The sequence below is a fragment of the Galeopterus variegatus genome, unplaced genomic scaffold, assembly GCF_000696425.1.
Source record: "Galeopterus variegatus unplaced genomic scaffold, G_variegatus-3.0.2 Scaffold1279, whole genome shotgun sequence".
Classification (NCBI taxonomy): domain Eukaryota; kingdom Metazoa; phylum Chordata; class Mammalia; order Dermoptera; family Cynocephalidae; genus Galeopterus; species Galeopterus variegatus.
In genome coordinates, this window is record NW_007727390.1 from 203193 (window position 1) to 221120 (window position 17928).

At 35.2% G+C, this 17928-nt stretch overlaps 1 protein-coding gene across 1 annotated transcript in view; it reads left to right on the top strand.

The window, feature by feature from the left end:
- The window catches only part of CCDC138 (coiled-coil domain containing 138), a 114624-nt gene extending 112479 nt beyond the window's left edge, over positions 1 to 2145 (top strand). Inside the window, exons 16-17 of the mRNA XM_008576051.1 lie at positions 1 to 60; positions 1937 to 2145. The exon at positions 1 to 60 is cut by the window's left edge and continues 11 nt beyond it. Coding sequence (XP_008574273.1) covers positions 1 to 60; positions 1937 to 2102 — 226 coding nt within the window. The 3' untranslated portion in view covers positions 2103 to 2145. The remainder of the gene's footprint in view (positions 61 to 1936) is intronic.
- Positions 2146 to 17928: the final 15783 nt, after the last annotated feature.

A 17928-nucleotide genomic window follows, 5' to 3' on the forward strand; every position in this document is an offset into this window, starting at 1 on the left:
GCTTGATCTTCAGATACTAGAAAAACTCAGTATTATTCTACAGAAACTTTCTAAAATCAAGTAAGAATTTCTTATTTCTAACATTTTTATTGAAAAGTATCTTATTGTGATCATTTACATCTTTCTGGATCCCATACTAGTTCAACTTTGATTATTAGATAAAAATTTCTAATATACAGATGTGGACAATTAATCTTCATGAATATAAATACTTATTTAAGACCACACACTTAGTGATAGACTAGAATTAGAGTATCAATCTTAGAACATCTAGTTGTTTCTATAGTTCAGCTCAGCTAAATGAAATTTAAATACTGCAGAGTATATAAAAATAAGAGCAATTTTTAGCAACCAAGTGATGAAATGTCAGAATAAATCATTGCATACCAGCATCTTGTAATACCACAGGTGAAAATAAGAAAGATAATAAAAATGTATTTTGTGGCTTCTTATTGATATACTAAAGTGTGTTTAGGGAATGAGAATCAAGCAGGAGAAAAGATTTAAAATAATTTTATTAACTGGATTTATGTTAGAAACCATTATGGGCTTTCTCCTACCACTAATTTGGATTTATAATTTGGATTTTATTGTGAGAATCAAGGGCTTTATGTTTATTCTTTCTTCTTTCTCCTGACTCAAACATTAGTATAACCAATTTTTAAATTATAAATTAAGGACATAGATTTTTAAGGGTTATTTTCCTTGAATCTTGGTATATTCTAGTATTTCCTTTGAGACAAATCAGGGATACCTTCCATCTCTTCTCATTTTTATTACAGTAAAATTTTGATTTGGGTTCAGCTCTTCTCCCCCTGGCCCCATCCCCTCATGATTTCCATGGTAAAGAACTTAGATACAAGTATTTTACCAGGCCAGTGTACTCAAACAGTAAATGTAATGTATCTTAAAATTATCTGTAGATATGGATAATGGATCCATATGTTCTATTTGGCACCATGCCTAGTATACTGCAGTAAATTATTGTCAAATTATAACCTTATTCTTGACTAATGAAATTATTAGTTTTGGTCTGGTATCAGTTAAATTTGTTAGTTTATTGTCTTCCTTTTCTTACAGACTATACCATGATTGTCTTGATTTGTAATCAGTAAATTCTCAATCAGGCTTGTTGCAGTTACCCTGTGGTGTCAGGAAGCTGCAATAAGATTGGATTTAATTCTTTTTTAGCTCTTTATTTATGGGATTTTTCTTAAAGTAGTCCCAAAGTGCAGCTATATCCTTAGGCCAAAATGTTTTACTATTGTTGATGTGGTTTTTAGCTTAGGTTCCTTTCAAACTTAGATGAAGAATTAGAATAAGACTTCAAGAGGATTAGGAATAGTTGATCTCAAGCAAGTCTTAAGATAAATCTTTAAAACCACAAAGATGCAAATCCTTTTGGTTAAATGGATTGTACATAAGGTTACTTGATAACTTCTCAAGAGGTGAATATATCTAGACAAGGAAATAAGAAATATGTTATAAGTGTAATTCTAATAGATTGAAAATTAAATTACTGGCTGGTTATTAGAAAGATGATGGTTGCAAAAGTATTCCAGAGCTAATTCAAGGGTAAACCAACATTCCACCACTTTACAAAGCCCAGCTTACTAAAAATGAGATGATCAACTATTTGACTTTTTCTAGCTGAAAAAAAAAGAAAAAAACTTTTCTCAAGCTCTGTAATAGTGAATAGGGTGCAGTTTTCAGATGATAAAACGTTTTCTTTTTTCCTTGAATTCTTTTCCATGACAGGCCTGTCTGATAAAACCTATTTGTTCCAGCATCTTAATCTTTTAGTCACCTATTTTCCCAGCTCTTTTTAAAAACAGATGCCATTTTCTCATGTTTCCACATAAGCTCTCTCTCAGTTGTTGTTACAGATAAACTCCCTAAGTATATGTAATTAGTTAATGTACTCATTCTTTTACAGGAGTAATAAGAAGCTCTTTGAAGTTTTTACAATTCATCTGATGCTCCAAGAAATACAGAGGACGACACATCCAGAGCATGCCTTTCTCTGTATTAACCTAAATTCTACTCTGTTCAATTTGGGTTTAACAAAAGGCAACTCCGTTGTCTCCAATGCAAACCATTAGACTGGCTTATTTTTTAAGTATATATTATATATGTTGCTTATTTGTAAAAATTGTAAAATCACCAGAGTAACTAAAATCCTACGAAGTAAAGTTATAAGTAGTATCATCATGCAAGATAAATAGATTTTTTTCCAACTTTTAAATGAAATCTATAGAAGNACTGCAGTAAATTATTGTCAAATTATAACCTTATTCTTGACTAATGAAATTATTAGTTTTGGTCTGGTATCAGTTAAATTTGTTAGTTTATTGTCTTCCTTTTCTTACAGACTATACCATGATTGTCTTGATTTGTAATCAGTAAATTCTCAATCAGGCTTGTTGCAGTTACCCTGTGGTGTCAGGAAGCTGCAATAAGATTGGATTTAATTCTTTTTTAGCTCTTAATTTATGGGATTTTTCTTAAAGTAGTCCCAAAGTGCAGCTATATCCTTAGGCCAAAATGTTTTACTATTGTTGATGTGGTTTTTAGCTTAGGTTCCTTTCAAACTTAGATGAAGAATTAGAATAAGACTTCAAGAGGATTAGGAATAGTGATCTCAAACAAGTCTTAAGATAAATCTTTAAAACCACAAAGATGCAAATCCTTTTGGTTAAATGGATTGTACATAAGGTTACTTGATAACTTCTCAAGAGGTGAATATATCTAGACAAGGAAATAAGAAATATGTTATAAGTGTAATTCTAATAGATTGAAAATTAAATTACTGGCTGGTTATTAGAAAGATGATGGTTGCAAAAGTATTCCAGAGCTAATTCAAGGGTAAACCAACATTCCACCACTTTACAAAGCCCAGCTTACTAAAAATGAGATGATCAACTATTTGACTTTTTCTAGCTGAAAAAAAAAAAGAAAAAAACTTTTCTCAAGCTCTGTAATAGTGAATAGGGTGCAGTTTTCAGATGATAAAACGTTTTCTTTTTTCCTTGAATTCTTTTCCATGACAGGCCTGTCTGATAAAACCTATTTGTTCCAGCATCTTAATCTTTTAGTCACCTATTTTCCCAGCTCTTTTTAAAAACAGATGCCATTTTCTCATGTTTCCACATAAGCTCTCTCTCAGTTGTTGTTACAGATAAACTCCCTAAGTATATGTAATTAGTTAATGTACTCATTCTTTTACAGGAGTAATAAGAAGCTCTTTGAAGTTTTTACAATTCATCTGATGCTCCAAGAAATACAGAGGACGACACATCCAGAGCATGCCTTTCTCTGTATTAACCTAAATTCTACTCTGTTCAATTTGGGTTTAACAAAAGGCAACTCCGTTGTCTCCAATGCAAACCATTAGACTGGCTTATTTTTTAAGTATATATTATATATGTTGCTTATTTGTAAAAATGTAAAATCACCAGAGTAACTAAAATCCTACCAAGTAAAGTTATCCAAACCATTAGACTGGCTTATTTTTTAAGTATATATTATATATGTTGCTTATTTGTAAAAATTGTAAAATCACCAGAGTAACTAAAATCCTACGAAGTAAAGTTATATGTAAAAATTGTAAAATCACCAGAGTAACTAAAATCCTACCAAGTAAAGTTATCAGTAGTATCATCATGCAAGATAAATAGATTTTTTTCCAACTTTTAAATGAAATCTATAGAAGCTATGGAACTTTTGGAATGTTTCAGTTCAACTCAGGTAGTACTAATGGACAAGATGGCATTTCCAGAATTTATGACAGTGGGTTTACTTTTTGTAAAAGTATTTTAGGAAAATTCTTAAAATTTATTAAAATTATGTGATTATTGGAATAAATTTGCTGCTTATATGGGAACATGTTGTCAGTCTACTTTCTGTCATTCTATTCTCTTAATACATTAGAATCCCTCTTTTTGGAAGCAAAAGTATATATTTTTTTTAACCATTGTCTTGATATCATGACTTCTATATATCCTAGATTCACAAACATTGATTTTTTTAAAAAACTTTACTGTCCCCAGGATACTTTAGAGAATGAATTTTTATCTTTTCAAAGTAACTTAATTATTACTAAAGAATGTATTTGCAATGTAAGACATTTGTTTTAAAACAGTGAAAAATAAACAAAAAAAAATTTTTTTTCATTACCAGAAATATCTCTTGGTATAGCCAAAGATGAGTAAAGTGGCCAGAGATCTGGGTGAGGTGGAGGTCTAGGAATTGGGGACATAGAATACCAAGGAACAAGAGAAGAGGAACATTGTTTGAAAAAGTCATAAAATTAAACATAATCAGTGTGTAATCTCAGTTGCAGTGTCTAGAATTTTTTAGGAAACAGTTGGGCTTCTTCAAAAGAGTATAAGAAACAGGCTAAGGTGAGTATGAGAGGCTCACAGGAACTTAAAAATGCAGAAGCAAAAATGTATATTTGACATAAAAAATATGATCGATACTTCAGAAATAGAATTGGTATTATGAGAACAAATAAAAATCTTAATTGGAACTCAGGACATAGACATGGCACCAGTAAGAGAGTGGATAACAGATACTAGGACAGAGATTGGCACTTCAGCAGAGGGGTATTTGGTGTTTCTGAAGAAGAGAATTGAACAAGTGGAGCATAAGCAATATTTAGAGATACAGATGAATAAAAATTTTCAGGGCTAAAGAAATATTTGCATATACAGGTTGAAAGGGCTCTTCATGTTCCAGAAAAACCTGTGAGAAAAGGTCCTGTAATTAAACACATTCTGGCAAAATAGAAATTATAAGGATACAGGAAACAAAATCCTACAAGAGAAGAAAAACCAAGCTAGCCTTATAGAATGCCAGAAGTTCTGGAGGAGAAAATTTCTAACCCAAGAATTTATATCTAGCAAAGATGCTTATCATAGGTGAAGACAATGGAAGGACATTTTCAGGCATGCAGGTGTTTAAAAATTATACTACTTATGTACTATTCTAGAAAAGAAACTAATTAAGATTAACCAATTTAGAGGTGAAAGAAAACTGAGTTTATTAAACCAGCTTCATACCAAAAGACTGCAGTGAACACTAAAACCAGTTAAACATAAATTTAAATAATTGTTGTTAATCTGTTTATAAAATGGAGTGAGATGTTAAATTCTTCTAAAGGATAAATACTAGGAAAAACAATAATTTAGTAATAAGTATTTGGATAAGGCTATATTAACCTATGTTAACAAAAACTGAGAATGGGGCCTTGAGATTAAGGTAAAGGTGAAAGAAGAGCTGCCAAGTACATTATCATCAGAAATAGAGTCAAAGCATTTCATTTCAATATTAACTTTGTCAATTAGAAAAATGTAGTACAGAAAATGCTTTCGGAAAATATCAAGGAAACTATTAAAAGCAGGATAAATATTCTTGAAACACTGAAGATGATAAGTGAAATATCTATATAGATACAGTTAAAGATAGGATGTCAGAAAAAACAAAAGAAGAAAATATTTAAAGGAGATTTCTAAAATTATAAATAAATTCTGTGTTGCCATGTGTTGATAAATTTGAAAATCTGGATGAAAATGGACTATTTTCTGGAAAAGGACATTATCAAAATTGTCTTTAAAAATCTGTAATAGCAGGGCTGGCCCGGTGGTGCGCTGTGCTAGTGCGCCGCTTGGGAAGCGCGGAGGCGCTCCCGCCGAGGGTTCGGATCCCACATACAGACCGGTTCCTGCTCACTGGCTGAGCGAGGCACGGGGGCAACACCGAGGGTTGCGATCCCGTTGCCGGTCCCGGTCCGGTACGGGGGCGACACTGAGGGTTGCGATCCGTTGCCGGACGTGGAAAAAGACAAAAAAAAAAAAAAATCTGTAATAGCAGGGCGGGCCGGGTGGTGCACTGTGCCCCCCCCCCCCTTGGGAAGCGCGGAGGCGCTCCCGCCGAGGGTTCGGATCCCACATACAGACCGGTTCCTGCTCACTGGCTGAGCGAGGCACGGGGGCAACACCGAGGGTTGCGATCCCGTTGCCGGTCCCGGTCCGGTACGGGGGCGACACTGAGGGTTGCGATCCGTTGCCGGACATGGAAAAAGACAAAAAAAAAAAAAAATCTGTAATAGCAAATCATTAAAGTCTTTAATAAAATTATCAGAGAATTCCTTTTTTAAATGGCAGTAAGTTCAGGTGGGTAGCAGAAGAATTGTTTTAAAATTTCAAGGTGGAAATATTTAAAGTTGTTTAAACTATCCCAGATTGTAGGAAAATTATCCAAATTTATTTTATAGAATTAGCATGAACCCAGTACCAAAATATTGTCAAAGTGAGAAAGAATAACAGGAACATGAATCCATGACTGAGTAGAATAGCATGCATTCTAGAAATAGAAAATTGGCTTTGTAGTAAAGAAATATACTTTATAATATTGGTAGAGCAAAGGAGGAAAGCCATACTCATTTTAATAAATGCCTAAAAATATTATAGATCAAACTTACATTCCTGATAAACTTACTACACTATGTTTAAAGGAATATGAAATCATCATCAAATAAATTTACTGTGAAACACTAGAGATATGCCTATTAAGGATAGGAATAAAATGAGGGTGTTTGGGAATTGCTCTTATAGCCTTTGGGATATTTAGGAGGCACAACTATTAGAAAAGGAGAAAGTGATCATTGGCAGATGATGTGATTACCTAGAAAACTGTAGGGTTATTACAAAACTTTGTAAGATTCTCAATGATAAACATACAGTAATAGAGCTTTTTAATATCCCAGCAATAATGAATTAGAAATTGATATTTCACTTACAATATTAGTAAACATAAAAAAAGAACTGGATAAATCAAGAAATGTCTAGGACCTAAATGAGAGACTGTCAAAATTTCATTGAAGCATATCAAAGACTTATGGCGACAAACATGTTCCTGGATGAAAAGACTTGATTCTTTGGGGATGTAAAATCCCCAAATTATTTTACACATTTCAAACAAAATTAATTTCAAAATTCCAAAGGAATTTTTTTAGAAATTTGAAAAACATTCTAAAGCTCATTTGTAAAAATGAACAGGCAAGATTAGTGAAAAGTTTGGGAAACATCCATAGCTAAATTGAATTTTTTTTTTTTTTGCACCTGGCTGGTACAGGGATCCAAACCCTTGACCTTGGTGTTACAAGGCTGTGCTCTAACCGGCTGAGCTAACTGGCCAGCCCGAGCTAAGTTTGTACGTAATTTATCTAATCCTCATAATAACTTTGAGATTGGTTTTATAATTGTTGCCATTTTACAGATCAAAAAAGGAACAGGCTTAGGGAGATCCAAGTGACTAAACTAAGCCACTATCATTGCTGTGACTAAAGCTCAATCTGCTATGTGAAGGGAAGTGAGAGGTAATCCTCATAATAACTTTGAGATTGGTTTTATAATTGTTGCCATTTTACAGATCAAAAAAGAAACAGGCTTAGGGAGATCCAAGTGACTAAGCCACTATCATTGCTGTGACTAAAGCTCAATCTGCTATGTGAAGGGAAGTGAGAGAGAATTTGCACTACTAGATTTTTACTCATATTTTTGACTCAACTACTGAGTTTACTTCCTCTCTTCCAATCTCCAAATCTATTGGAATAACAGAAGAAATCATTCTAAAATAAATAAAATTGAAAGTTTTTGTTGCCAGCAGTGTGGTGAACTACACTTATCCTCTAGGTGCAGTACAACTAAAAATGTTGGGGATATACACAAACACATGATTGAGCTGTTGGCACAGTATAAAAATTCCTTGGAGGCAAGAAAAGGCAAGAAACAAATCCAAACAAAGCAGAAGAGAAGAAATAAAAATTCTAATAAATCAATGAAATTGAAACCGGGAAATCAATAGAGGAAATCAACAAAACCCGGAGCTGTTTCTTTGAAAAGATCAGTAAAATTGATAAGCTTCTAGCCAGTCAATTGGTTTTTGACAGGAAAGAAAAAAGAAGGCAGAAATTGCTAATATCAAATGAAAGAGGGGACATCACTACAGATTCCATGGACATTAAAAGGAAAATAAAGGATTAATATGAACAACTCTATGCTCACAAATTTGATAGATGAAATGGACCAATTCCTTGAAAGATGCAATCTGCCCAAACTCACAATGAAGAAATAGACAATCTGAATAGCCATATATCCATTAAAGAAATTGAATCAATAAATAATAAATTTCCAAAACAGAAAGCACCAGGCCCATATGGATACACTGGTTAAATCTACCAAACAAACGTTTAAGGAAGAAAATGTACCAGTTTTCTACAATCTCTTTCAGAAGATAGAAACAGAGGGAATACTTTCTAGCTCATTCTATGAGGCAGCATCACCCTCATACCAAAACCACACAAGGACATTACAAGAAAAACTACAGAGCAATATCTCTTGTGAACATAGATGCAGAAGTCCTCAGTAAAATATTAGCAAGTCAAATCCAGCAATGTACAGAATGAATTATACACTGTGACCAAGTGAGATTTATCTCAATATGCAAGGCTGTTTCAGCATTTGGAAATCAGTTAAAGTAATCCATCACATCAAAAAGCTGAAGAAGAAAAATCACATGATTGTATCAATAAATACAGAAAAAGCATTTCATGAGATTCAGCACCCATTCACGGTAAAAACTCAGTAAAGGAGAACTTTCTCACCTTGGTAAAGAATATCTACAAAAACCATCTAAATCATACCTGATAGTGTAAAGCTAACTAGAAGTTTTGCCACTAAGATCATGAGGAAGGTGAGAATGTCCCCTCTCACCCTCCCCTTTTCAACTTTGTACTGAAAGTTCTAGCTAATGCAATAAGACAAGAAAAGGAAGTGTGTACTGATTGGGAAAGAAGAAATAAAACTGTCTTTTTTCATAGATGACAATATTGTCTATGTAGGAAATCCAAAAGAATCAACAAAATAACTCCTGGAACGAATCAGAGATTATAGCAAGGTTGCAGTATACAAGGTGAATATACATAAATCAATTGCTTTCCTATATACCACAAATGAACAAGTTAAATTTGAAGTTAAAAACATAATAGCATTTACATTAGCACCCCCAAAATGAATTATCTAGGTATAAATCTAACAAAATATGTAGGTCTATATGAGGAAAACTCCGATGAAAGTAATCAAAGATTTAAATAAACAAAGACCTATTCCATGTTTATGAATGGGAAGACTCAATATTAAGACGTCAGTTCTTCTCAACTTGACCTATAGATTTGTTGGGTGTCTCTGGCGGCCGCATGGGACCCCAACAGGTTTTTCCTTTCCCTAGAGGGTTGGGGCCAAAGGGATTGCCCTTTTATCCCCCCCCAGGACATGGGGTGAAAAGAGATTCCAAGAGATGGGTGAGCACGCCACTGCTCTCCCAGATAGGGAACAAACACACACACACGCAGCGGGGGTTCTGTCAGGCAGTTCCATTTATTGTAACACAAAAGATCATATTTATATACTTAGCAGGCAGGGATTTCCGAGTTTAGGCCAATCCTTGACAAGGTCAAATGTGCACGTGCCTTGCCTCTCTATGCTTAGCCCTCCCCCTTAACTTCCCTTGGGCACCACTTTTTATCCGTTTAGGCCATCTGTTTTTGCTTAGAAAAAGGGCGCGATCCCATGTAGATTCAATGTGGTCCCAATCAAAATCCTAGCAAGTTATTTTGTGGGTATTGACAAACTAATTTTAAGGTTTATATGGAGAAGCAAAAGACCCAGAATAGCCAACACAACATTGAAGGAGAAGAACAAGGTTGGACTGACATTACATGACTTCAAGACTAACTTCAGTGGAACAGAATAGGGAGCCCAGAAATAGATGCACAAAACTATAGTCAATTCGTTTTTTTTTGTTGTTTTTTTTTTTTTTGTCTTTTTTCGTGTCCGGCAACGGATCGCAACCCTCAGTGTCGCGCCCGTACCGGACCGGGACCGGCAACGGGATCGCAACCCTCAGTGTTGCTCCCACACCTCGCTCAGCCAGTGAGCGGGAACTGCTCTGTATGTGGGATCCAAACCCTCAGCGGGAGCGCCACTGCGCTCACAAGCAGCGCACTGTAGCAGTGCGCCACTGGGCCGGCCCTAGTCAATTTGTTTTTGACAAAGGAGAAAAAGGAATACAATGGAGAAAATAGTCATCTTAAACAAATGGTGCTAGAACAACTAGATATCCACATGCAAAAAAGTCTAGACACAGACCTTACACCCTTCAGAAAATTAATTCAAGATGGATCACAGACTTAAATGTGGGGTGCAAAACTATAAAACTAGAAGATAACCTAGAAGAAAATCTAGATGACCATGGGTTAAGCAATGATTTTTAAGATATAATCCCAAAGGCACAGTCCATGAATGGAAGAATTGATAGGGTGGACTTTATTAAGAATTTCTGCTCTGTGAAAGACACCATCAAGAGAATGAAAAGACAAGCCACAGACTAGGAGAAAATATTTGTAAAAGACTTCGGATAAAAGAATATTATTCAGAATATACAAGGGTACTTCAAAAAGTTCATGAAAAAATAGAATTAAAAGATAATACAAACCATTAGCTTTTTGAAGTACCCTTGTACAAAGAACTCTTAAAACTTAATGATAAGAAAACAAACCACCTGACTAAAAACTGGGCCAAACACCTTGACACCTCACCAAAAAAGATATACAGATGGAAAATAGACATATGAAAAGATACCCCGTCAGCAGGGAAAGGTAAATTAAAACAATGAGATACTGCTACACACCTATTAGAATGGCCAAAATGCAGAACACTGACAACACCAAATTCTGGCAAGGATGTGGAACAACAGGAACTCTCATCTATTGCTCGTGGTAATGCAAAATGGTATAGTCACTTTGGAAGACAGTTTGGCAGTTTCTTACAAAACTAAACATATTCTTACCATATGGTCCAGCAATCTCACTCCTTGCCATTTACCCAAAGGAGTTGAAACACCAAGGGTAAGCCCTAATGTAAACTATGGAATTTGGGCGATAATGATGTGTCAATGTAGGTTCATCAATTGTAAAAAATGTACCACTCTGTTGGGGGATATTGATATTGGGGGAGGGTATGCATATGTGTGGGCAAGAGGTATATGGTAAATCTCTACCTCCTCAATTTTGCTGTGAACAGATATCTGCCCTTAAAAAATCTTTATAAAAACAAACAAGAATAATTAACTAGAACATTTTTGTTTTTAGCAGTGTGGTGAACTACACCTAATCCTTCAGGTAAAGTACAACTAAAAATGGTGGTGATATGCACATGCACACACTGCTGAGCTGGTGGCAAAGTAAAAATTCCTTGGAGGCCAGAAATGACAAGAAGGCATAAAATCAGAGGAGTAGATGAGGCCTGGGGCCCAGTGTTTCCTCTTGAGTACTTGCCAATCCCCTGTGGTCCTAAGCCAGGCCAGGCATATAGGGCTGAAGGCAAAGACTGGGGAAAATCAAGGGTTAGATTGAACCCGAGGGTAGATTGAACCACGAGTAGATTGATTCCTCCGTAAAGCTGGGATCTCTGAAGAGCAATGTGTGTGACAAAATTAGGGAAAATCCCATCCTACACAGGGAGGAAGCGGGAATGCCTATTTCAGCTTTGATTCTGAGTGGGCAGGAAATCTCCGCTGGAGTTCCTAATCACTAATATACGTTTACATAGATATGGGGCTTAAATGCACACTATCTTGATAGCCAAAAAAAATAAGCAGAGCATTTAATTGAAAGCAGTTGCAAACTGGTTACCCTCAGATACCTGATAGAAACATCCCAGACCTTAGAAGTTCTCTCAGATAAGATGCCAAGGAACATAAGCTCACAATACACACATACACGGATATAATCCACTACAAGCAAGAATAGACACACAACAGAATAGACACACAACAGAATAGACACACAATTGAGATATCATAATACAATGTAAATTATGTTTGATAGCTTTAGAAAATAAGATTACAAGAAATGTTCAAGGGAGTCCTACATGTAGAAGTAAGAGGAAGATAACAACCATCAAGAAAACATGCAAAAGAATAAAACTGGTAAAACAGGTACACAAATGGAAAAGAGAAAGAAATCAAACCTTATCCTTACGTAAAACCACCAAACTCAAATGATAAATAATAAGAAAGAAAGAAAGGAACAATAGATAAAACAACCAGAAAAATATAAACAAAATGACAGGAGGAAGTTCTCACTTATCAATAATAACCTTGAATGTAAATGGACTGAATTACTGAATTTAAACATATTGACTGGCTGAATGGATAAAACAAAAAACAAAAACAAGACTCAGCTATATATTGCCTTCAGGAAATTCACTTCACCTGTTGTAAAGACACACACAGACTGAAATTGAAGGGATGGAAAAAACATTTCACACAAATGGATACAAAAGTGAGCAGGAGTAGTTATACTTAGATTAAAAAGACTCTAAGTCAAAAACTGTAAGAAGAGATAAAGTCATTATATAATGTGAAAGGTGTCAATATAGCAAGGGGATACAACAATTGTAAATACATATGCACCCAACATTGGAGCACCCAGATGTATAAAACAAATATTATTAGATCTAAAGGGTGAGATAGAGTTCAATACAATAATAGTTGGATAGTTCAACACCCCACTCAGCATTGGACAGATCATCTAGACAGAAAATAAAACATTGGATTTAAATTACGTTATAGAGCAAATGGACCTTACAGACTTTTACAGGACTGTTTATCCAACAACTGCAGAATATACATTCTTCTCATTGGCACACAAAACAGTCATATGTTAGGCCACAAAAGAAGTCTCAACAAATTCATAAAAACTAAAATCATACCAAATAATCTTCTCTGACCACAATAGGATAAAACTAGAAGTCAACAGCAAGAGGAACTTGTGTAACTGTACAAATAGATGGAGATTAAACAACATGCTCCTGAATGGCCAATGGGTTACAGAAGAAATTAAGAAGGATATTTAGAAATTTCTTCAAACAAATGAAAACAGAAACACGACATACCCAAACCTATGAGATACAGCCAAAGCAGGATTAAGAGGGAATAGACCCACAAAAATACAGTCAATACATTTTTGACAAAGGAGAAAAGGGAATACAATGGAGAAAATAGTCATTTTAAATGGTGCTAGAACAACCAGATATCCACATGTAAAAAAGTCCAGACATAGACCTTATACCCTTCAGAAAATTAACTCAAAATGGATCACAGACTTAAATGTAAAATGCAAAACTATAAAACTAGAAGATAACCTAGAAGAAAATCTAGATGACCATGGGTTAAGCAATGATTTTTAATAATACCAAAGGCACAGTCCATGCATGAATGGAAGAATCCAAAGCAGTATTAAGAGGGAAGTTGATAGCAATAAATGCCTACATCAAAAATGTATAAAGACTTCAAATAAACAACCTAATGATGCATCTTTATGAACTAGAAAAGCAAGAAAAACCAAACCCAATATTACCAGAAGGAAATAAATAATAAAGATCAGAGCAGAAAAAAATGAAATTGAAACAAGAAATAATACAAAAGATTGACAAAACAAAATTTTGGTTTTTTTGAAAAATAAAATTGACAAACCATTAGCTAGACTAACCAAGAAAAAAAGACTCAAATATATAAAATAAGAAACAACAAAAAAGGAGACATTACAACTGATACCACAGAGATGCAAAGGATCATTACAGATTATTATGAACACCTATACACAAACAAATTGAAAAACCTAGAGGAAATGGATAAATTTCTAGACTCATACAATATACCATGATTGAACCAAGAAGAAATAGAAAACCTGAACAGAACAATCGAGAGTAACAAGATTGAATCAGTAATGAAAAGTCTCCCATTAAAAAATCCCAGGACTGGGCTGGCCCCGTGGCTCACTTGAGAGAGTGCGGCGCTGGGAGTGCCAAGGCTGTGGGTTCGGATCCTATATAGGGATGACTGGCGTGCTCACTGTCTGAGTGTGGTGTGGACGACACCAAGCCAGGGGTTGTGATCCCCTTACCAGTCAAAAAAAAAAAAAAAAAAAAAAAAAAACCTCCCAGGACTGAATGGCTTCACTGCTGAATTCTACCAAACATTTTAAAAAGAATTAGTTCTTTTTTATATTATATTATATTATAAAACCAATTCTTGTCAAACTCTTCCAAAAAGCTGAAGAGGAAATTCTTCCAAACTCATCTTATAAGGTCAGCATTGTCCTGATACCAAACAGACGAGGACACAACAACAAAAATGAAAACAATCGGCAAGTCCCTGATGATCATTGATGCAAAAATCCTCAACAAAGTACTAGCAAACCAAACCCTGCAGCATATTAAAAAGATCATTCATCATGATCAAGTGGGATTCATCTCAGGGATGCAAGGTTGGTTCAACGTACTCAAATTAATAAACATGATACATTAACAGAATTGAGGACAAAAACCATATGATTATCTCGATTGATGCAGAAAAAGCATTTGATAAAATTCAACATCACTTCATGATAAAAACCCTCAACAAATTAAGCATGGAAGGAACATACCTCAACACAATAAAGGCCATATATGACAAACCCTCCACTAATATACTGAACAGGGAAAAGCTAAAAGTTTTTCTTTTAAGAACTGGAAGACAAGGATTCCCCCTCTCTGCGTTCTTATTCAATATAATACTGGAAGTTCTAGGCAGAACAGTTAGGCAAGTGAAAGAAATAAAGGGCATCCAAATTAGAAAGGAAGAAGTCAAATTGTCCCTGTTTGCAGACATGATCCTGTACACAGGAAACCCTAAAAGTTTCACCAGAAACTCTGATAAATGAATTTAATAAAGTTGTGGGAGACAATCAACACAAACATCAAAAATGTTTCTATATACTGATAATGAGCAAGATGAAAAGAAGTCAAGAAAGCACTCTCATTTACAATATCTACAAAACAAATACCCAGGAATTAATTTAACCAAGGAGGTAAAAGATCTCTACAAAGAAGACTATAAAACAGTGATGAAAGAAATTGAAGAGGACACAAAGAAATGGAATGACATCCCATGTTCATGGATTGGAAGAATTAATATTGTGAAAATGACCATACTACCAAAAACAATCTACAAATTCAATGCAATCCCCATCAAAATACCAATGACATTCTTCACAGATACAGAAAAAACAATCCTAAAATTTGTGTGGAACCACAAAAGACCAAAATTGCAAAAGCAATCCTGAGCAAAATGAACAAAGCTGGCGGTTCACACTACCTGACTTCAAATTATACTGTGAAGCTATAGTCACCAAAACAGCATGGTGCTGGCATAAAAACTGACATACCAACCTATTGAATAGAACAGAGAACCCAGAAATAAAGCCACACATTTTCAGCCAACTGATTTTCAAGAATGTCACCAATAATATTAATTGGGGAAAGGACAACTCTTCAATAAATGGTGCTGGGAAAACTGGATATTCGTTTGTGCAAGAAGGAAACTAGGTCCCTATCTCTCACCATATGCAAAAATCACTTAAAGAATTAAGTGACCCAAAACTATGAAACTACTAGAAGAAAACAGGAGAAGTGCTTCAGGACATTGGGCTGGGCAAACACTTTATGAAGAGGGCCTCAAAAGCACAGGCAGCAAAAACAAAAACAGGCAAATGGGATTACATCAAACTAAAAAGCTTCTACGTAGCAAAAGAACAGAGCAAAAAGATAATCTACAGAATGGGGGAAAATATGTGCAAACTATGCATCTGACGAGGGATTAATATTCAGGCTATGGAAGGAACTCAAACAACTGTACACTTAGAAAAGAAAACAATCTGGTTAAAAAATGGGCAAAGGAACTGAATAGACATTTTTCAAAGGAAGACATCTAAATGACCAATGGGTACACGAAAAAAAGTGCTCAACAACACTAATCATTAGGGCAATGTAAATCATCTCACTCCAATTAAAATGGCTATTTTCAAAAAGACAGAAAATAAATGCTGGCAAGAATGTGAAGACGGAACTCTTAAAGACTCTTGGTGGGGATGTAAATTAGTTCGGACATTATGGAAAACGGTATGGAGATTCCTCAAAAAACTAAAAATAGAACTACTGTATGATTCAGCAATCTCACTATTGGGCATATATCCAAAGGGAAGGAAGTCACTATATCAAAGAGATATCTGCACCCCCATGCTTATTGCAGCACTATTCACAATAGCCCAGACATGGAATCAACCTGTGTGCATCAACAGATGAATGGACAAAGAAAATATGGACATAATGGAATACTATTTAGCCATAAAGATAATGAAATCCTGTCATTTGTGAACCTGGATGAACTTGGAGGATATCATGTTAAGTAATCCAGGAACAGAAAGAGAAATACCACTTGTTTTTACTGATGTGCGGAAGCCAAGAAAGTTGATCACACAGAAGTAGAGAGTGGATCAGAGGTTCCCAGAGGCTCGAAAGGGTAGTGGGGGGAGGGGTGGTGAGAAGTGGTTAATGGGATCAGAAGTACAGCTAGATAGGAGGAACGTTGTCTACGGTTCTATAGCACTGCAGGGTGACTATAATTAACAACGATTCATTGTATGTTTTCAGTTAGCTAGAGAATAGGATTTTGTTTCCAACACAAATGGTAAATGTCTGAAGTAGTGGGAAGAAACCTCAGTTGTTGCCAGGGTTCCAGGGGAGGAGGAAGGGAGCGAGGGAGGATGAACAGGTGGAGCACAGGAGTTTTAGGGCAGCGAAACTATTCTCTGTGACACTGAAATGATGAATACATGATATTATGCATTTGGCAAAACCTATGGAACTATACAGAGAAAACCCTAATGTAAAATTGAGTTAATAATAATAAAGCAATATTGGTTTATAATTTTAGCAAATGTACCACCCTAATGTAAACATGTTAACAGTAGAGACTGTGCGTATGTGTGTGTGTGGGGGGGATGCAACAAACCATCTTTACTTTCTGCTCAATTTTTCTGTATACCTAAAATTGCTATAAAAATAAAGTCTATCAACTAAAAAAAGAAATGAGGGAATCAGAAATATTATGAAGAAACAGCATGCTAACAAAATTAACTAGAAAGATTTGGAAACTAAATAATTTATAAAAGGGAAAATGTAATTGAAACTGGAAACTCAGTGGATAGGTTAAAAAGAAAATTGGTCATAGTCAAAGTGAGAATTCATAAACTAGGATAAAAAAGTTGAAAGAATTACGCAGAATGCCCATACAGAAATAAAGATATACTATTCCCCAAATCTTGTGTTACTCAGCTAAGTAAAGTGATTTTTAGAGAGAAATATGTGGCTGAATTATTAGAAAAGAAGAAAGGCTAAAAATATGTGAGCCAGACTTAAAAAGAAGATAAGGAACAAAGTAAATATAAAGAGGATGGAAGGAATAGTAACAAGATGAAAAATTAATGAAACAAAATAAAGATATAAGACAGGATCAACGGTACTGAAAGGTATTGCTTTGAAATGACTAAAAACAAACACATAAAAACTCTGGCAAGATTAATCAACAGAAAGAGAGACAACATAAAGTAGTAAGAGTAGAAAGAGGTCATAGCTGCGAAGTCTGTGGCCAGCCTGAAGTTTGTTCCCGTGAGGACTGGGTGTCTGTGAGGTCCCACAGTCTGTCGAGAGGCTCTGTATTTTGCTTGAAACTTGCAAGTTATTTTGGTCTGTCTGTCTTTACCTCTTCACATTAGAACGCTTTCATTATGTTGGATTACCTTTTCTGTTCCAGTTTTCCTAGTTGTTTTTTTTTTTATGTCTGTGTCTTAGGTCTCCGCGTCTCCTTCCTCCCTAACTATTATCTTCTCCCTCCTCTCCCCCCTGCCCTCCTCCTCCTCTCCCCCCTGCCCTTCTCCTCCTCTCCCCCCTGCCCTTCTCCTCCTCTCCCCCCTGCCCTTCTCCT